Genomic DNA, 21776 nt, shown 5'->3' with positions numbered 1-21776 from the left:
GTGTTTCTGGTTACCATTATGATCACCAAAACTGGACCAGCAAGGAGATCGGGTGTTCCTAAAACTGGACCAGCACTTGGTGGGAGAGTTAACTCCCATGAGTAGTGGGTCGCTTGGGAGCTCCCATTGAAACTGTATGAGGCTGCAGAACATACGATTGCAGGCTAATTGATTCGATGAGGTTTACAAAGGTCTCAAAAGCAAGAACAACCACGCAAAAGGTATTGGTGGCGGGAGGGCGAGGCAGCAGAAGGGCGCAGAAGGCAGAAGAATACGGGCTGACAGCCAGGCAACTTTGACGAAAAGAAGATGTGAGGTGATAGAAGATCGGAAGAAGATGAGATCGAGGTGTACCCATTTTTTTAATTTGTTTCTTTTTAGATTAAAGAATACTATTAGTTGGTAAATAAATTACAAACTATAGAACTACAATTACTTGGCTACGAACTCTACATATAACAACCGATGATGATATTAAATAATTTATTCATTTATTGGTTTCCTGACATATATATTAGGAAATGAAGAGTATATACGGGTAACAACACGTTTGCTCCATATTATTCTAAAAATTGCCTTTGCGATTGAAGATGATATGTTCTGACCAGTATGTCATCCTGATCCTGGGTTAACGTTGTCGTTACCATTTCCATTGTTTTCTCCGATGGAAACGATGATGGGATCATTGTTTCCGCTACCAGGAATGTTAGCAGTTCCATTTGTGTTGCTGCTTCCATTAATGTTACCATTGTTGCTTCCACTTCCAATGACGTTGTCGCTGCCGTTATTGCTGTCAATGTTGGTTGTATTGTTATTGATCATATTGCAATAACCGATACAAAAATTTATGTCATTAACGTATATTTTAACATTTTTCTTGCCAGTGTTGCTTCTAACATCATCGTTACAAACACCATTCCCTTTCACACATTTTAGTCCATGTAAAATGTAATTTGAACCATCGGCACTTGCTATAGTATGATCACCAGTGTAGCTTTGTCTGATACCTCGCCCATACATTACTCCATGTTTTTCCTCGAGTATCTTTTGTATATTATACTCATGCTCTCCTCCACATTCCATGTCTCTTGTAGAACAACCACTCTTACTAGTACTCTCAAAATGGTCAAGATATGTCTTCTTTTTTCCGACAACCTTTCTACCACAAATTATGTGAATTGTGCAAATCAAAACCACTGAAAATATAACTACAAAAGGATTACGTACCATCCTATATCCTTTTGTTAGTTTTATATTGATAACTAACAATTAATAACTGATAACACAATAAGAAGTATATATATAGGGATTTAAGTGGGCACTAATTTAATAATTGTGTAGCTGATATATATATATATATATATATATATATATATATATATATATATATATATATATATATATATATATATATATATATATATATATATATATTTGAACCGCCAAATATAAATATATAAATGTACTCTTAATCTAATACCTAATACCACCTATGTCCACAACGAGACTTGAATCCTCGACCTCAAAGAGGGAGGACACCACCTAGTACCGCTGGGCTAGAAGCCCTTTGATAAATAAATAAATAGTTATTCGTCTCAAATTGTATATAAATAAAGTTATTTCAATTACTAACTTGTATGATTAGACAAAACCTTCAACCACTTTTTTCGTTCTTTGTACTTTACTAACCAGGTTATTTATACTTGTTATATAATTATTGAAATTTGATATATAAATAAATAAATAGTTATTCGTCTCAAATTGTATATAAATAAAGGTACTTTATTTACTAACTTGTATGATTTGACAAAACATTCAACCACTTTTTTCATTGTTTGTACTTTACTTTTTTTTAACTGTCTAATATAATCCTATTTAATCGTACTTAATAAATAAAGATGTTTTTGTCACATTTCACATTCTCATTCATTTTGCCACATTTAATTTTGTAGTTATTTTAAATTAATTTTTATTCCACATGTCATTTTATGGTTTTTCTATTTTATTAAATCTATATATTATTTAAATGTAATAAAAAATTCATATTAATTTCATTAATGAACTTTCATTTTAATTTCAAAATTACTAAATTAAATATTCATTAATTTTTTTATTTATTTATCTAAACTATTTGTTTAAATTTAAAAGAGAAAAAAACAATTTAATTTTTATAATTCAATATTTTTCTAATTTTTCTTATAAATTCAAACTTCTATAATGTTTAGAATTTTATATTGAATTTTTCTTTTAAATAAACCCATGTATTTTTATCACACCTACTAAATAATCTACAACTAAACTAACACCTACATCCACCTATGTCCATCGGCGGAACTAGCATAGAGCCAGGCTACCCCTCATATTTATTCCTCATTTTCTTTTCCATCCGATTTCTGGTGCTACTAACAATTTGTGATCAAATCTGTGCATATCAAGTGTTTGATGGAACACCTGAATGAACTTTACTTCTTATTGTTGCTTTTGTTTGCTATTTAGCAGCATATGGGTTAAGATTCTCGTTAAACATTAACCAATCCTAATAAAAATTACATGAATTAATTATAAAAAATAACTTGGAATCAAACGTTTTTCCTTTCATTTGGTTTTGGTACACCAACTTCCAAGTAATGATGACAGCAGAATGTGATATTCTTGTCATTTGTTCAATTGATGTGATAACAACTGGCAGCATGTTAAGGCTGTTCTGAAATCGAGTTTTTTCGTCATGCTAAAAGATCCATTTTACAAAGAGCAGATTTTGATGTGATATTATTGTTTTGGATGTTAAGGCTCCTCTGTCGATTGAAGGAATCTGCATATAATTCTGGTGGTATTCCCATAATTCTCCATTCATAGTATAATTAAATCAGTTTTGTTGTTCCAGATTCAAGATCGCCTCTCCTGATATTGGACCTTTTACTTCAATAAACACTAGCAATCAAGAACTTTATGAGAAGAAACGGGTTTCCACCTGATTTGGTTACTTACACAACATGGTTTTGAATTATTATTGTGATGTATTGATGTTGGAAGAAGCTGAAAAGCTAATAAAAAGTATGGAACGAAGTGCACATCATGTAGGTAGCCAAGCATATTACCTCTAAAAGTGTTGGGTTTAATGGTCATCATTCATGTTTGGAAGATTTGAAAGTTCATTGTCATTAGTTGTAATTAGTTGTAAGGATCTGGTAACTTTATATATGGTGCTACCATATTTTTGGTCTTTTGTTTCAGTTTGCATTATGTACATTCCCAGCCATTAGTGGGGTTTTTTATTATAATAAAACTCTTATTTCAAATCTCAAAAAGACTATGTTGATTAGTAGATTCGGTTACTGTTGCATTATACTTATTAACAACATTATATTTGAATAAATCTTCCTATTAACATAGTTACACTTTCAACTCATTGCAAAAGTCTTAATAAGGCATTAATTTCTAACAAATAATAGCAGCTTAAGTTTATATTTAACACTTATACAATATACTTTCTTTTTCAATCCTTTAACAGCAGCCTACTATTATTTTTAACCAACAATAGCATTGTGCTTTCATTTTTTACCCATAATACCCCGTCCTTTCATTTTAAATATATAATAGCATCGTACATTCCTTTTGTACACATAATAGTATCTTACATTTATTTTTCACACATAATACCCCCGTACTTTCATTTTTACCATATAATAGCATCGTACTTTCATTTTTTACCCATAATACCCTTGTCCTTTCATTTTTAATATATATTAGCATCATACATTCTTTTTTCACACATAATAGCATCGTACATTTGTTTTTCACACATAATACCCCTGTACTTTCATTTTTAACATATAATAGCATCGTACTTTCATTTTTTACACAAAATACCCCGTACTTTCATAGTTTACACATAATAGCATTAACCATTCAAAATTTTCATTCCAAAATAGCAGCTTATATGATTTATGTCCAAAACTGAAAAAAAAGACAATTAACCAAAACTAGAAAAAAGAATAATGAACCAAAATTGGAAAAAGAGGACAATTAACCAAAACAAAATGTCATGAACCATCTACATTTTTCACTTTCTCACATCAACTACATATCTCATCATTTTTTCTCTTGCAACGATTCATCTACCTGTTACATGAAAATATAAATAGATTATTATATAAATATAAGAACTCTAAAATCATGAAAAAGTAAGTTAATACTATAAGTACCTTTCTTTTAGAACAACTAGTAGCATAATGACCCAATCCTTGACAGTAAGAGCATGTTCGTTTTTTTGGCACTTCTAAAGAATACTTGATTCTACTAGCAATTTTAGGACGCCCTTTTGTGTTAGTTGGACCAAGGGGATCTCGTACAGATAATTGAGGCATCATATCAACTTATGAAATTCTCACACAAGAACCTTGAGATACGTTCTCAACCGGTATAGGTTTTTTCCAGATTGCTTGATCTTGTAAGAGCTTTATCAATATGTTATTGACGTTTTCTATTTCTAAAGGGGAGTGTTTTGCTTGTTCAATTAATTTATTAAAATTTGAACGGACTAACTCCATTTTCGTTATTCATTTCTTCGAGTCCGATGCTACGTTTACCCACCTTATACCTAACATTAAGGGTCCACCGAGGTAAAATGTAGTGACTCGGAAGTGTGTTAACATGCCTCTTCTTCATCACATATAGGCTATGTTTACATAAAATCCCACATGTCTCATACTTAGCACAAGAACATGTGACATGCATCTTGTTTAACAAACAAAAGCTAACAATCTGCCAATATTTTTTGTCAACGTCCAGTTGCCCAACTCGATACTTGATTTCTTCTGTACTTTTGCTTAGAGTCTCATGCGTTAAATTGCTAGTAGCTTCTATCCATTCTTTTTTGAAAATCTCAAAAACCTTTCGAGTATAACACTCACCTGCCTTTGCTTCAATTGGATGTATTGAGGAAAGAACCGACCTCGAGTTCATAGTCGTAAAATCTTCATATTCTTCGGCGGCCCTTCGTGAAGCAACTGCTTTGTCATATTGTACTAAAAAATCATTCAACATGGTACTCGAGTTAACAAAATCATCAAAAAATGAATTAATACTCTCACTTCGTCCACTTGTTGTCATACCGGCCAAGAAAATATCCTTTAAGAAGGCTTTAGCCCAATGTATTCGTTGGTTATACATATCAATTATCCAACAATTGTTTTCGAGTTTATACTTATCACGTATAACTTCCCACCTAGTTTCAAATTCTTCAATTGTGTCACTCATTACCCATTCTTTATATGATTCTTGAAAATCACTATAACGGGCAACGTACGGTCGGAGGTGCTCCAATTCATGCTTTTTTATATGCCACGCACAAAAGCGATGTCGAGCGTTTGGAAACACTTTTTTTATTGCATTTCCCATAGCTTTGTCTTGATCAGTAATAATAGCCTTCGGATACTTGCTAAACATACATTTTAGGAAATGCTCAAACAACCATACAAAAGTTTCTTCCTTTTCATTTTCTAGCAACGCTCCACCAAAAAGTATAGACTGTCCATGATGGTTCACTCCAGTAAATGCAGCAAAATGCATCTTGAATTTATTTGTCATATAAGTGACATCAAACACAACAACATCTCCAAATTTAGTAAAATCGTCTCTTGATCTTCCATCAGCCCAAAAAATATTTCTAGGGCGCCCGTCACTACACAAATCCACAACATAATACTGACCATTATCCACCAATGCTTTATCTTGTAGATGTTTTATTAGTCCATAGAACTCCCTTCCTCTGTTGTGTTTTCGTTGCTTAGATAATACATCAACGTATTGTTTTGAAGTTACATCAACTTCATTTGAGGTTTTCATTGCATTAATGGCCTTTTTAATTTGAGAAGGTTTTAACCCTGATTGATTAAGTTGCACCATGAGAGATTTACATTCCACTGTACGGTGGAACTTCGCATGAGACCGATGCTTCATCACCTTCGTTGGTGTGATGCTCAATTCATGATTGTGTGTGTCGTCAAACAAGTCCACAAACCATTTCCCATCCTTCTTTTTTGAAATTCGAAGCATTGCCTTACATCCGACTCTAAATTCTCTACGACGTTTTTTCTCATGTCCACTTGAAGTATTACCGTCCTCCCGTTTAAAACCTTCTTTGTCGCATACAAGTATCTTCCGATAAGGTTCATTTGTTTCCTTATTTTTGTGTGTAGTATGAATACGCATACCAAATCCATGTACAAATGCATAATCATTATAGAAGGCATACGCATCATCGGTTGTATCGAAAACCTTTCCCAAAATGTTTTCATCATTAACTTCATCTTTGTCACAATCAACGTTCACATCGACCCCATTTATTTTTCCAGATTCATATGTTGCACAAATAGAAACAATGAGAAGCAATTGTTACTAATCAGACAACAGCAATGACAAAAAAAGGAAAACTTCAATATAAAAACTAGAATTGAATGGTAAATTAAAATGATCAACAATAATGAAAAAAAAATCAGGAAAACTTCAATATAAAAACTAGAATTGAATGGTAAATTAAAATGATCAACAATAATGAAAAAAAAATCAGGAAAGCTTCAATATAAAAACTAGAATTGAATGGTAATTTAAAATGCATTGAATGATATAAACCTGCAAGTGTAATTGTAAGGTTAATTACGTACTCAAGTCTTTATTGTATGAATGAAAAACATTAAATGAGAGTGTCAATTATTAGGTATTGGAAATTCTAGAAGAAACCTATCACTTTTGAATTTAATGCAATTAACTAATTATATTTCATTCACCTACGTGTGTGTTTTCTTACGCTAGGGCAAACTCCAAAGTGAATCCCTAAATACTGTAATTGAACTTCTATAAACTTCACGTAACAAAAGATTTTGAAAAAAAAAATCACGTACCTGAGAAACCAAGGAATTCACGTAGCAATCGAACTTGGAGAATTTCACAAAACTACACACGATAATGAATAATCAAAAGAAAGTCGTTTGAAAAAAAATTGATTCAGGTATTATGTAATTTTTTTTTATGGAGGATTCGTTTCTTTCAGCAAATCACGTACATAGCAATTGTTTTTTGGAAAACCCTTAACAAACGACATAGTTTTGTATGTTTTTGTATCTAAGCTTAGGTGGGGCTATAACATATATTCACTTTTCCATATATATATATATATATATATATATATATATATATATATATATATATATATATATATATATATATATATATATATATATTAAAGAAGAACCATTGTTAGGGATAGTAAACATCCAACCTTTTTGGCAAAACTGGTCCTTTGTTTATGAATATGTGTTATCTTCTGACTTTGTTGTTGTAGGTTTTTGTGTGGGGCATTTTACGCCATTTTGTCAATTCTTTAGCTGTATGGGTCTATGCGTTTCCTAAGACACATATCTTCCACCGCCTTTGCCCTCCAATGATTTTAATCCACATATATGTAACACTTGCCTGCTCCTCAGCTCCGAAGCAGAGGCGGTGGTGGTTTTTTCAGACTCATCGATCTTCAACATAGACTCATCCATCTTCAACATCAAACGAACCCGTCACCGCCTCCAATTGCTTCCCTTCTCTCTGCCGACATCGACCTAGGTGCAGACCAATACCGAGAAACGGATTCGTCCAACTTGGCGACGTCAACAGTGAAGAAACCTATAGCGGCGGCAACCATTGGTGGTCAGAATTCATCTTTGAAGCTTCCTCTGCCTTTCTTTCTTCGCGATCTCTCCAATATTTGTCGTTGACGATGGGAATAGCGCGACGACAACGATGAATATGACGTACGATTCATCTTCTCTCTTCTATGCTCCCTCTACCCCCTTGCCATCTCTAAATCGGTGCACATCATAGAGGAAAACGAAGTTCTTTTGCTCACCCTTCTGTTTACGTTTCTCTCTAAGAAACAACCGTAACGTTGTGTGATTTCTTCCTTACCGAATCCGTTGGTTAATGAGCTGTATTTATAGATACCCATATAAAGTCGAATAGATTTTTCAAGTTGGGGTTGCTCATTTTACATTCGCATTGCTCTTCAGATGGCCGTGGTGTGCGACGGTAGAACGTTTTCTCAACCATACATCGCCCCATCAAAACCGTTTCTCATCTTCACCGTCTTCAGCTACCATCCTTAAAATGTAGATGTGAGTTTTTGTTTGATTTCTTGCCACCATCCACTGCAGATGTTTTTATATTTTAAAACCCTAGATTTGCAGATGGTGTTTGTTGAAGATGATATGCATGGGCTCAAAGATGTAACACGAACTGTAGCAATCTCCCAACAGCTTAAAATTCTCGGTGTCGCTAATGATTTTGGGGAAAATGTTGGTATACTTCTAGGCATTGCTTCTAAAAAATATACACCATGGGTTGTTCTTCTGATCGGTGTTCTTGCTTCTTTCTTTGGTTATGGAGTCATTTGCCTTGCTGTTAGTGAAACTGTTCACAACGTGCCTTACTGGTCTGTATAAATGTTTGGGTTATTAGGGATGATTATGCTAATTTCTTTTTCAATACTTCATCATAGTTGCGAATTATATATAAATCATTCATAGAGTGATAAATTTTTCCAAACTGTAGTTCCATGCTCATGCTTTAGCCAATCAGTAGCACCTCATAACGAGTGAAGCATTTGGTTTACATATTTGCAGGACTTGGTTGTTTGACTGTGAGGAGAAGGTGTTTTTGTTGACCATGTTGAAGTGGTAATGTTTTTGTTAAACAAATGCTATTGCCGTATCTAAGATACCATTTTAAACAAACCTAGATCAATACCTATCAATTTGTGAATGATATGTGAATAACTTTATCATGAATGGTGGGGGATTATTTTTATCTGTCAATCTTCTTCTTTTTGTGTTCTATGAACTTTGTGTATGGTTCACCTATAGATTCTATTAGGAAGATGGAAAAAGAGCTTCATGGTGCTTATATGCAGGTAACCGTGATTTCCTTCTAATTTATTCCTGTAAATTATTTATTGGGTAAAAAAAAACTAAAGCATTAATGAATCTGCAAGATGCTGGTCTGGAAACTTCAAAAACAAGAATGGAATTAGGTAATATAGACTACGGAAAATAGTTGTATTAACAGCAATAATAGTTGTACTTTTATATCTTTACAGGTTGGAGTTGATATCAAGAGAAGTCCATGAGTTGCATTAAATTTACAAGTCTTTTTTCGTGAGGAAGATGGTGGTCTGATTCAAATGGGGCTGTGGGGTTTTATAAACTTTTGGGGGGTGAAATGGTACTTTTGCTTATTCTATTTCTCAATATATGTTGACTTTGTTAAAATAGTTATGCGGTGCTTCGTACTTATGTCAATTACCGAATGATTATGCGAGTTTAAGTATCCTTGACTTGATTTTCCATATTTGCCCTTTTTCATACAATGGTGATGTATTGTTATGTTTTTGTTTTTTGCTTTCTAGGATTCTATTTTTTAATTTCGTTTCAGGGCATGATGGTGTGAGAAAGCCTACTTACAGAAACCTCAAGGTATTTTAACATTGTTTATGTACTACTATATATAATATTATAAATTTGCATACAAAAATGTAATATATCTAAGGGTAGGCAAGTTTCAGTTTGGCTTTTGTTTAATTTTTTATAATAATTAATATTTTTTTTAATATAGTATGGAGGATTCAGGAAGGAAAAGAAAGATGGTTATCTAAAAATTTCAAATTCCATTCCATCCAACTAAAATACAAGGTCTTTATAAAAAGGATAATTTCATAATTTTTTTTCCTGATCATCCCACATTCCCACTCTTATCTCTTTTGATTGGAAACTAGAAACGAAATCATGATTTAGGAACATATTGATTGGAATGGTTACACAGCTGGATATTATGGGCACATATTTGAAGCTAGAAACAAGACCAAGGGTGGTTCCTTTAAGGTGATGTAACTGCAGCTATTAAAGCTGGGATGTATGATATCAGTGAGTACATTTATTTCAATTACTTTTCAATTATTATTCAAAAATTATTTCACATGCACACATCATTATTTTCCTATTTTTTTGAATTGGTTTTATATAAATAGGTATTAGTGCTGGGGTTGAATCTATGACCACCCGTATGGCTTCGGAAGGATCGATAACCAGAAAGTATAATATTTCTCCTTCTACTTTAATAATTAAAAAAATCAGTTTTTGACCATTTTGCCCATGTCTTTATCTTTTAATTGTACCATGTGAAAACCATGCCACTGGCTCAAGGTTATCTTCTTACGATGGGAATCACATCAAAAACTGTTGTCCAACGCTTCAATGTAACAAGGCAGGAACAAGATCTTGATCCAGTGAGTTAAATTATTTCATTATGTTCTTCTTTTCTTTTAAAGCAAATAAACAAATAAGCCAAAATCTAACCTTGGGTTTTGTTTCAAATGACTTTGGAATTCCATTTCATTCCGACATTCCATCCTAAAACGGGAAATAGGTGATGGTTTGTTGTTCTAGAAGCTTGCAGCATTGACTTCAATAAATTAATCAACAACATAATTGCATTAAATCACACGCACGACCGGAGGCATAGACCAAGCAGATCACCGAGCGATACGCCGGCGTTTTACCTAATACATGTGTGAAGGAGAAGAAGCGATTTTGTTTGATTTGAGTTTCATTTACGTGTCCATCTTCACTAACTATTTGCGATTTGGGGATAATTACATGTAACACTTGCCTGCTCCTCAGTTCCGAAGCAGAGGCGGTGGTGGCTTTGTCAAAGAAGCAGAACAGTTGTTTCCACCGTTTTCTATTTCTTTTGTCTACCCTCCTTCTTTCCGTCAATTTTCTTCTGCTTATTTTGATTTAAATCAATATGGCTTAAAATTTGTTATTTGATTTTTCTTTTTTTTGTTTGTAGGTTTCAAAGAATTCCAAGTTGATCAGGAAAAGGGGAATGAGTAGGGTATATAACTACGAATTGTTGTTTTTGATTTCTCCTGAACTATCAATCCGTAAATTGGCTTTAACTATTCAGTTCTCGATGATAGTTTCTATTATCAGAGTAAAACAAGAGAGAATAACCAAAATGTTCAATGTATTGAATTACTTTTTCAATGAATACAGAGTACAAGACTTATATACAAGAAAGACTTAACTAACTACTAACTCATCATCTAACAACTAACTAATGCTAGTTAAGTTAATTAACTATGATTAAACCATCTTCTATCAGCCCTGAGTAACTAACTCTAACAGACCCATCATATAACAAAAAGTCAATATGAAAAAAGTCAAAATAACGTCCAATACCCCCCCTCAAGATGAGCTCTGGAAAATGTTGTGCGGAGCCATCTTGGACATAATCGGAATCATCTTATGACGTGGTAAGGGCTTGGTAAATATGTCTGCAAGTTGATGAGTTGTTCGAATAGGTAAGAGTTTCACTGTTTTATCAAGAATCTTGTCACGAATGAAGTGACAATCTATTTCTATATGTTTAGTTCGTTCATGGAAGGTGGGATTAAGAGCTAACTGAATTGCAGATTCATTGTCACAAAAGATGGCAGTTGGGTCATGTTGGTACACCCCAAAATTAGTGAGTAAATGATGAAGCCAAACGATTTCAGTTGTAGTAACAGCAAGGGCCCGATACTCTGCTTCTGTTGATGATCTGGACACAATTGTTTGTTTCTTTGACTTCCAAGAAACCATGGAATCACCAATGAAAACACAAAAACCAGTCATGGACCTTCGAGTGTCTGAACATCCTGCCCAATCAGAATCAGAAAAAGCACGAATCTTCAAGGAGCTATTTGAAGAAAGAAATAATCCTTGTCCAGGATTCAACTTCAAATACTTGAGAAGATGAGTTGCAGCTTGCATATGAGGAACTTTAGGATTTGTAACAAATTGACTTAACCGATTTACAGCATAGGTGATATCCGGACGTGTAATAGTTAGATACATCAAACGACCAATCAAACGTCTATAAGAAGCAGGATCTTGTAATGGAAGTCCCTTAAAATTAGAAGTTTTGCAAGCAGGCTCCATTGGGTATTGAACTGGTTTAGCTGCCAATTTACCTGTATCTTCAAGTAACTTCAAAGTATATTGTCTTTGTGAAAGAAAAATCCCTTGTGCAGACCTTGCAATTTCCAATCCCAAAAAATGTTGAAGTTTGCCCACGTCTTTCAACTTAAATGTGTTGCATAAGCTTTCTTTAATGGCATTAATTTCAGACATAGAAGCTCCAGTTAAGACTATGTCATCAACATAGACTAATAAGGCCATATAACTTTTGCCAACTCCTTTATAAAAAAGGGAATAATCTGCTTTTGATCGGATAAATCCTTGAGAAATTAAGAAAGAAGAAAACTTTGAGTACCATTGGCGAGAAGCTTGTCTTAAGCCATACAAAGATTTATGTAGTTTACAAACCAAAGTATTGTTGGCTGAATGAATGGCTGAAGGAGTGTAGCCTTGGGGCAATTGCATATAAACCTCTTCATCTAAATCGCCATTCAAGAAAGCATTATTCACATCTAATTGAATAAGAGGCCATGCATTTTGAGTAGCTAAAGTTAATAAGATCTTGACAGTAACCATTTTTGCCACAGGGGAAAATGTGTCCAAAAAATCAATACCCTCTTGCTGATTGAACCCTTTGGCAACCAAACGGGCCTTATATCTCTCAATAGTGCCATCTGACTTCCTTTTGTTTTTATAAACCCACTTTGAGCCTAGTGGTTTTCTGTCAAAGGGTAAGGGAACAACGGTCCAGGTGTGATTGGCTTCTAATGCTTGCAACTCTTCATGCATAGCTTTGACCCATGCAGAAGATTGAGAAGCTTCTTTGTAATTCTTGGGCTCAATTTCTGAAGAGATGGCGAGAGTGTAAGCCTTGTATTGTGGTGATAAATTGGAATAAGACACAACATCCGATAAAGGGTATTTTGGTCTATTTTCCACAATGATGTTATTGATAAGATTGCAATGATAATCTTGGAGGTAAGATGGTGGTCTACGTGCTCGAATTGGTCTTGTAGGCTGTTGTGATGGCTCAGAAGATTGTGACGATGAATTAGGTGAAAATGATTGAGGATGTGGAGGTAAGGAAGAAACAGGAGAAGAACTAGAAGAATCCTGATCTGTTTGAAAGGAATCATCTATATTATAGGAATTGGGAATAACTATGGAATCAAAAGGATTGTGAGAAAGATTCTTTGATGAATGTGTAAAAGGAAAAATATCCTCCTGGAATGTAACATCTCTGGAAACAAAAATTTCTTTTGTTTCAATATCCATCAACTTATAAGCCTTCATGCCCATAGGATAACCAATAAAGACACAACATCTTGCCCTTGGTGTGAATTTATTTCTGGAACTAGGTAACGTTGAAGCAAAAGCCAAACAACCAAAAAATCTAAACCTTGAAAAATCAGGAGGGCATTTATGTAATTTCTCATACGGAGTAAGGTATTTGAGAAGTTTAGATGGTGTTCGATTAATGAGAAAAGTGGAACAAGAAACACATTCAGACCAAAAAGAAGTAGGAACTTTAGATTGAAAGAAAAGAGCTCTAGCAACATTAAGAAGATGTTGATGTTTTCTTTCCACTACTGAGTTCTGTTGAGGCCTCTCAACACATGAAAATTGATGAATGACTCCTTCATTGTTGAAAAATTCTTTGAATGCTAATTCTTTAGCATTATCAGATCTGAACACTTTGATTTTGCTATTAAACTGTGTTGACACCATTGCAAAAAACTTTGGAATAATTCCTTGTACTTCAGATTTATGCTTAAGAAAGTATGTCAACGTGAATCTTGTACAATCATCCACAACTGTAGCAAAATATTTGAAACCTTTATAATCAGATACATGATAAGGACCCCATATATCACAGTGAATTAGATCAAAAGATTTATCAGCCACATGATTAAGAGAGACAAATTTCAATCTCTTTTGTTTAGCCAAAGGACACACAGTACAAACATGTTTATTCAAATCTTTATTATAAAACAAACAACTATCAATGAACTTGAGTTTCTCATTTGCAGGATGGCCAAGTCTTTGATGCCAATGTTGAAGAGACACAACATGAACATGAACTTCTTCAATCATATCTTTAAGCAAATAGAGTCCACTTTCAACCCTAGCCGTGCCAATCTGCTTCTTGGTTGAAATCTGTTTCACAATAGCACGATTTGTGATAGAATGATGCTTTAATCATCTTGTTTGCAACTAACATGGACACAGAGATCAAGTTCAACTCAAATTGAGGAACATATAAAACATTTTGAAGAACAATATTCTCATTGATCTTAATATTTCCCATATATTCTACTTGTATGAGCATATGATTTGGTAAACGAACTTTGGTTCCAAAGATTCGTTTGAGGTTTATGAAAACCTTTTTATTATTACACACATGTCTAGTTGCTCCAGTATCTAAAATCCAAATTTTAGATTGGTAATTTCCAGACTCACAAGTAAGAACATAATGAGTACCTGATTCTTTGTCATCAGCAGCAGTAACAGAGTTAATAGAAGCAATAGAAGCAAGTTGACCTGTAAGAACTGCTAGTAATTGTTGACATTGTTGTGTGGTAAGATTAGTAATGGAATCACTTGTATTATCCTCCTTGACATTGTTGACTGGAACAGAAGCTTGATCAGAAACAACATTAGCACGTGGATTGCCTTGATTAGAACGATAACCAGGTGGAAAACCATGGAGTTTATAACATTTGTCAACAGTGTGACCAGATCTTTTGCAATGAGAACAAACTGGAGATGATCGATTCGTTGAAAAGATTTAAACCTTTGATTTGAATTTGAGTTACTTTGATCATTGAAAGCAATAGGAGAATTATTGATAGAAGCAATACTTATCTCTCTTTGACGTTCCTCCTGAATTAATAGAGAAAAGATCCGATTAACAGTAGGAATTGGATCCAGTGGGAGAATTTGTCCCCTAATTTGAGCATACTTCTCATGTAATCCCATCAAGAACATCATCGTGTGTTCGATGGATATCGCTCCTCCACAAGTACACAAACCACAGGTGCAATAAACTTCAAAATTAGACAATTCTTCCCATAGAATCTTCAATTTAGTGAAATAAGTGCTTACTGAATCATCTCCTTGAGTGAGATTCATCAGATCACGCTTAATTTGAAAAATACGCGGACCATTGCTTTGCTGAAAACGTTCCTTCAGTTCCTTCCAGATAGCAGAAGCAGTAGTCAAATATATGACAGAAGCAGAGATCTCTTTTGATATTGAATTCAAGATCCAGGAAATAACAATGTTGTTATTTCGATTCCATGACTTTAAGCGATTAACTTCAGTAGGCAAAGGTCGTGGTAGATCTCCAGTAACAAAATCAAGTTTGTTCTTCACAGATAAAGCAATTGTCATCGATCGTGACCAAGAGGCGTAATTGTCCCCTGTGAGAACTTGATTAACAAGCAATGCACCAGGGTTATCAGAATGATGAATGTAATACGGATCATCAGATGATCCAGCACCACTTTGTGAAGAACTAGGTGTAGAAACCAAAGGATTTGGATCAGACATGATCAAATCTCAAAAATCACAAGAAAAGAGATGAAAAACAGAGTATGAATCACCAGAAAAAAGTTGAAGAATCAATGATTAAGAATAATTGATATGATGAATGCGGAAGCAAAGAGGAAAAGTGCTCTGATACCATATTATCAGAGTAAAACAAGATAGAAGAACCAAAATGTTCAATGTATTGAATTACTTTTTCAATGAATACAGAGTACAAGACTTATATACAAGAAAGACTTAACTAACTACTAACTCATCATCTAACAACTAACTAATGCTAGTTAAGTTAATTAACTGTGATTAAACCATCTTTTAACAGCCCTGAGTAACTAACTCTAACAGACCCATCATATAACAAAAAGTTAATATGACAAACGTCAACATAACGTCCAATAGTTTCAGATGGAAATTACTGTTTGGGGTTGCTAATGTCTACATTGCAATACATTACTGGCATCTTTTCACTGGAGAAGTTGCCCAACAGGTAGTTTATTATCAATTAATCATCATTTTTCATTGTACGTGCTCATTTCAAGATATATTTTCCAATTCTGTAACCGAATTATGTAATGTATATAAGACCTACGTAATGTATTTGTGCAACAATTGAAATAATATTTATCAATCATATATCAATAGTATCCATAAATGATTGACTGTCATTTGAAATTTATTGGTTGATTTCGTGATTGTTGCAGTTTGTTGGGAATGTCCAAGGATCCCTTCATAATGTTTTTGCATATATCAAACTTACCAGGTTAATAATTAACCGACATTGGTTTTTATATGTTTTATTCTTGGATATTACTTACATTGATTTGGGACTAACACTGACTTGTGGGAAAATTCCAAAAGTTTTACCTGCTTTATGTCTTCACACCAATATCAACTATGCAACGTTCATGCTTTCAACCGCTTTAAGTTGCAAATACGCATATTGATGTAGACTCAACAACATATCATAAACACTTAAACAGGATAGTTTGCATTCTACTAGTTAACTAATATTTTTTACAAAATTCATAGCGAAGCCATGACGTTCCACAAACAAATTGTCCATAAATTACTATATAAATCTTCATTTTCATAAGAAGCACCGGATGCCAAATATGATCGTATCTGTTTAGCTCCATCCCCGCAACGCGGGGCTCCTCATCTAGTTAATATTAATTGGTGGTTGTCAATGCCAACAAAATACGTACCCTTAATATCACATACTAAAATAGTGTATAGTGGTAAAGGGATTGTATCCACAAAGATTGGTTTAATTTATTACTTCTATAAAAATCTTGTTATACAAATACTTGCAAAATTAAAATAAATTTTTTTTGGGGATTTTGATCTTTTGAGACGTTTAAAAGAAAAGAAGAATTACACTAAGATTAAAAAAAACACAATTCAACAAAAGCAAAGTTTGATGTAAAATCAATAAGAGAAAGATGGTTGACTTTGGACTTTTATTACTTGAACATTTAGTTAAATAATCATGAGAATACCAAGATGCAATACTTGTGTTTATAATCGAACTTGGCTATAGCAATTTATAAGCATAACTTGCCTAAACTCTTCTTTTGTATTAAAATGACTAGAGAAGCTCATAGCACATTTCCTAAATCAAAGTCACAAAACTAATGAAACATGTAATTTTGTGAAAATCAATTATCATTAGATTTTAAGAGTCAACAAATCCAAATAATAATCTATTTCTTTCATTACCACAATGGAGAGAATATTTTCTTAGTCAAAATGAAATGAATACAAACATTTAAACCAATTGTTGCTTCTTAAATTGAAGACCCATTACTTGGCAAAGAATTTAATCAACAAAAATAATATCCACATATAAATATTCATGACTAGAGATATATAAACATGAAGGAAGTTTTCATAGAAAATATAATCATAGATATTCAACACATGTTCATGGAGTTCTTCAAAATAACCAAATCATTCAAGAAATTACATCCAAGTCAACCAAAAGAAGTTTATCCTAGCATGGCTAAACTCAAGAAACTAAAATAAAAATAGATTGTACCAAACATGTACCAAGATTTTAGAGTGAAAAGATGTTCTTCATAATGTTCTTGGTGTTCTTCCAGCTCTGAACTCCAGAGAAAAGTGAGAGAAATCGAATCTAAAAGTTTCCCAAAAGTATTCCACCAACTTTACCCAAATAGAGGCTAAAGACTAAAATCCGGGTCCTTCATAGCACGATCCATGCAGACCATTTATTTTTCTATGTGGACCGCGTGGATGCTACTGAGTAGGTTATTTGGCCCATTTGATTGGTCTTCTAGTTTGCTCCTCTATTTCTTGGTCCAACCCACATGTAAGGTTCTTGTTAGCCCAAGTGTATATTCTAAAGTTTCCCAAGTTGGCCCATTCATCATTGATCTTTTATGGCTCAAATTATCTTCACATCATCATCATTCTTCAACAAAGATTAATCCCAACTTGCTCCATCATCATGTTGACAATAAGCCTAATTGCACCACTTCAAGCCCACGAGCAAACCGCAAGCTTCCAAAGCTCCCGCATTCCTTCATGTTGAATAGCCTTCGATAAATCCTGCAATTAAGCTCAAAAGACTAGAAAGTACCCGATAAAGGTGAGAAATAACAACAAGAGAAAATACGCATGAAGATTAACTAAAATGAGATGTAATGAACTAAAATAAACTAGGAAAAGAAGTAATAAAATGAAGTTATCATTAATCATAGATTTTTTTTGAATTATCAATATTAGATATTTATTATGTTAATTTAAATATTATGGTAAATCAAAAATATAAATCAAAATATCATTTAAATATCATGTTAAAACAAAATATAAATCAAAATATCAAATAATCTACCAAAATTTTCAAAGACTCTTTTTTAAATAGTTTAAAACGTTTAAACTTTTTCAAATTTAATATTAAATCGATTTGTCAAATCAACTTAAGATATCCAAAACTATTTTTTTATAATAATTGAAAGTTTTCAAAATAAGTGGTTTTTAAATTAATTAGTAATAATAGTCATTAAAGTCAACATAAAATTATAAATTACATTAGGATGCCTTATAAAAATATCAAATAGATAATTTCTTTATTAATAAATCATAACTTTAAAAATAACACTAATTCAATAACCATATTTAATTTTATTTACATGTTAACCATGAGTAAGGACCATTAAATGATATGATTTTAATTAATGTTATAATATATTTCAAAATCATTATAATTTTATATAACACATTAGTGTAAAAAAATAATTATTTCATATTTAATATCAATAACATAATTATTTTGAACATATATTTGTGAAAGTTTAACTATATAATTTTGTTCCGCACAACTCACAAATATTCACCTAGTTATATTTATAATCTTGCTTGGATTATCGAAATCCTATAGAAATGTAATTTCAGAGATCCCAAAGATTGATGGATTGGCCTTTGGTCCAGTGGTATCATGGTATTTGACAATGTGTTGCTCCCATAACGGGTTGATGGTTCAAGACATATTATGGACAAATGTATAATTTAGGATTAGGATGTAGTGGATGTGTGTGTTTGGTTCAAGACATATTATGGACAAATGTATAATTTAGGATTAGGATGTAGTGGATGTGTGTGTTTGCTGCTTTAAAAAAAGTTTATAATTTTTTTATTGTTGAAAGACAATACATATAGATATGACGATGAATGAAGATATTACATCATTTATTCATTTGTCCATATATTAATTTCGTAACACATATAATGGATAAAGATATATAAAACATCAATCTTAGATATAAAGTCCAACCTTGAATGTTTACTTAAAAGTATATACATGTAGTAAGATGTGTGATCCCATTTTATTCTAAAAGTTGCACTTATAAATAAAGATCATCACTTCCCACCGGTATCTCCTCCCGATCCTGTATTGACATTGTCATTGCCATTTCCATTTTGGTTTCCAACGGAAACGATGATAGGACCGTCATTGCCGCTACCAGGGATGTTATCAGTGCCATTTGTGTTTCTACTTCCATTGATGCTAGCATTGTTGCTTCCACTTCCGACCGTGTTGTTTTTTCCATTATTGCTTTCAGTGTTGGTTTGGTCATTATTTTTTATGTTTTGGTATCCATCATCACTGTTCATGCATTCTCCTCCTCGCACAATGTTCTTTGAACCATAATCACTTTCTCTAGTATTAGAAATGTAGTTGTGTTTGATATCTTGATCAAGCATTCCTCCGTGTTTTTCTTCAAGTTTCTTTTTGATAATATCCTCATGTCTTCGTCCACATGCTATGTATCTTGTGGTGAAACCAATTCTACTAGTACCCTCACCACGTTCAAGAGATTTCCACTCTCCAACAAGCTCTCTACCACAAGTATTATGAATTGTGCAAATCAAAACACCAAACGATATAATAAATGGATTAAGGGCCATCATATAGCCTTCTGTTAAACTATATTGATGACTTACAATAAGAAATAAAATAATAACTATTATATATAGGAAATAAAGTAGGCATTATTTTAATTACGTAGTGATATAAATGAACAAGGATATAAATGGATACTAATTTAATTAGGTAGCTTATATATATATATATATATATATATATATATATATATATATATATATATATATATATATATATATATATATAGGAGACTGTTCACTTGAGATTAAAAAAAGTAGAGATCTTGAGATTCAACCCCAGCCACATATTTCTCATTTGACATTCTAATGCTCCAGCGTACCAGCATCAACGGGGTATGGCTAATCATAAATGATTATATGACAGAGAGGTATAATGATATAAGATTATACATATATATGCGTATATGCTTAATCATAAATGATTATACATATATGTCTGATCACAGATTGAGTAATAATAAATGATTATGACAGTTGGTGGCAGAAAATATGGTGTTGACAGAGGTGGCGGTGGTATAAGTAACGGGGGTTACAGTGGTGGGGTCGGCTGGTGACAGAAGTGGTGGTAGTGGTGGTGGTGGTGATGGTTATTGTGGTGGAGATGGCAGCGAGGAGAAAGGAACGGGCCGCGCCGGTACGCCAGAGGGTTAGAGCGGCAGATGTGAAATACGTGGCTGAGGTTGAATCTCAATATCTCTATTTTATTTTTAATGTTAACGGAACCTACCTCTCTCTCTCTCTCTCTATATATATATATATATATATATATATATATATATATATATATATATATATATATATATATATATATATATATATATATATATATATATATATATATGGTGAGGTTCAATAGAGAACCACAATTAACATTGGAACCAATCTTTTTTTCAACTTTTAGAACTTATTTTTTATAAAAAAAAAACTAAAAATACAGAAATTCATAACTTTTTATCCTTTTTCCAATGATATCAAATTCGAAAAGAAATTTTTTTTTTGTCAAATTACAATGTGAATCTTTGAAAATTCACAATGTGAATCTAAATTCACACGGTAAATCCGAAAAATATTTTTCACATTTATAATGTTAATTTATGAATTTAGATATTTTTTGAATTTTTTTCGATAAAGAATAAGCTGTAGAACTTGAAAAAAAATTTGGTTCCTTGGAGAACCAATAATTATGGTTCTGTATTCAACTTTTCCATATATATATATATATATATATATATATATATATATATATATATATATATATATGAATTAATAGTCTTGCGTCTCAAATTATATAAAAATCGTATTATTTCATCTACTATACAACGTGTATGATTTGACAAACCCATTAAATACGTTTCCGTTTGTTTTACGTTTGCTAAAACATTAATGATCTAACAAAACTAAAAAAAAATAATAAAAGTTATACCATGTTTTCTGTATTTGAAAAAAAAAATTGAAGACGCACAAAACAAACAAACGAAGATATTCATGGTCATGAAATGAAGCATCATACGAATTTATTGAATGGTTCACAAGTATAAAGTTCATCCTGATGTGTAAAATTTGGATGTCTAGAAGATAGTTTGTAAAATATAATTGAAATAAATTGAAACCAATTCCATCAGATAATGAGACCTAATGAGGCAGAAACTTAATTCTATTAACTTTAAATAAAAATCTATTTCTAAATAGATAAAATTGAACTAACTAAACTGAAACTATCTGCACAAGGCAGTTTACATGATCATGAATAACATAGCTTAGGTAATTATTGGTGTCAAACATATAAGGGTACCGAGA

General features: G+C 32.6%; 1 protein-coding gene and 1 long non-coding RNA gene across 17 annotated transcripts; one reads left to right on the top strand and one right to left on the bottom strand.

The window, feature by feature from the left end:
- Positions 1-4092: 4092 nt before the first annotated feature.
- LOC145122011 (protein FAR1-RELATED SEQUENCE 5-like) lies at positions 4093-7102 on the bottom strand. Its single transcript, XM_079057692.1, has 5 exons — positions 7064-7102; positions 6903-6954; positions 4914-6311; positions 4206-4345; positions 4093-4122 (listed from the first exon to the last, which is right to left on the bottom strand). Exons 1-5 carry the CDS (start codon positions 7100-7102, stop codon positions 4093-4095), a joined length of 1659 nt encoding a protein of 552 aa, XP_078913818.1.
- Positions 7103-7420: 318 nt separating this feature from the next.
- Positions 7421-11145, top strand: LOC145160109 (uncharacterized). 16 transcript variants are annotated; one of them, XR_013738037.1, is made up of 7 exons: positions 7421-8162; positions 8235-8956; positions 9143-9518; positions 9658-9965; positions 10070-10133; positions 10245-10327; positions 10468-11143. It is a non-coding gene; the product is annotated as an uncharacterized LOC145160109 (long non-coding RNA). The 16 variants fall into 16 exon arrangements; XR_013738027.1 differs by having other exon boundaries at positions 7421-7802; positions 8058-8162; positions 10070-10327; positions 10468-11142; XR_013738026.1 differs by having other exon boundaries at positions 8235-8346; positions 8670-8956; positions 10070-10327; positions 10468-11142.
- Positions 11146-21776: the final 10631 nt, after the last annotated feature.

This window comes from Lactuca virosa, chromosome 1 (genome assembly GCF_052849685.1).
Source record: "Lactuca virosa cultivar CGN04683 chromosome 1, Lactuca_virosa_CGN04683_v6, whole genome shotgun sequence".
Taxonomy (NCBI): Eukaryota; Viridiplantae; Streptophyta; class Magnoliopsida; order Asterales; family Asteraceae; genus Lactuca; species Lactuca virosa.
Note: the sequence above shows the minus strand (reverse complement) of the source record. Positions and strands in the feature narration are given on the sequence as shown.

Coding starts and splice junctions, on each gene's coding strand:
- LOC145122011 (XM_079057692.1), bottom strand. CDS start 7,102: ATGTCGTTTGTTAAGGGTTTTCCAAAAAACAATTGCTAT. Junction 6,955..7,063: donor TTCCAAAAAACAATTGCTAT/GTACGTGATTTG, acceptor TATCGTGTGTAG/TTTTGTGAAATTCTCCAAGT. Junction 4,346..4,913: donor TCCAATTGAAGCAAAGGCAG/GTGAGTGTTATA, acceptor TATCTGTACGAG/ATCCCCTTGGTCCAACTAAC.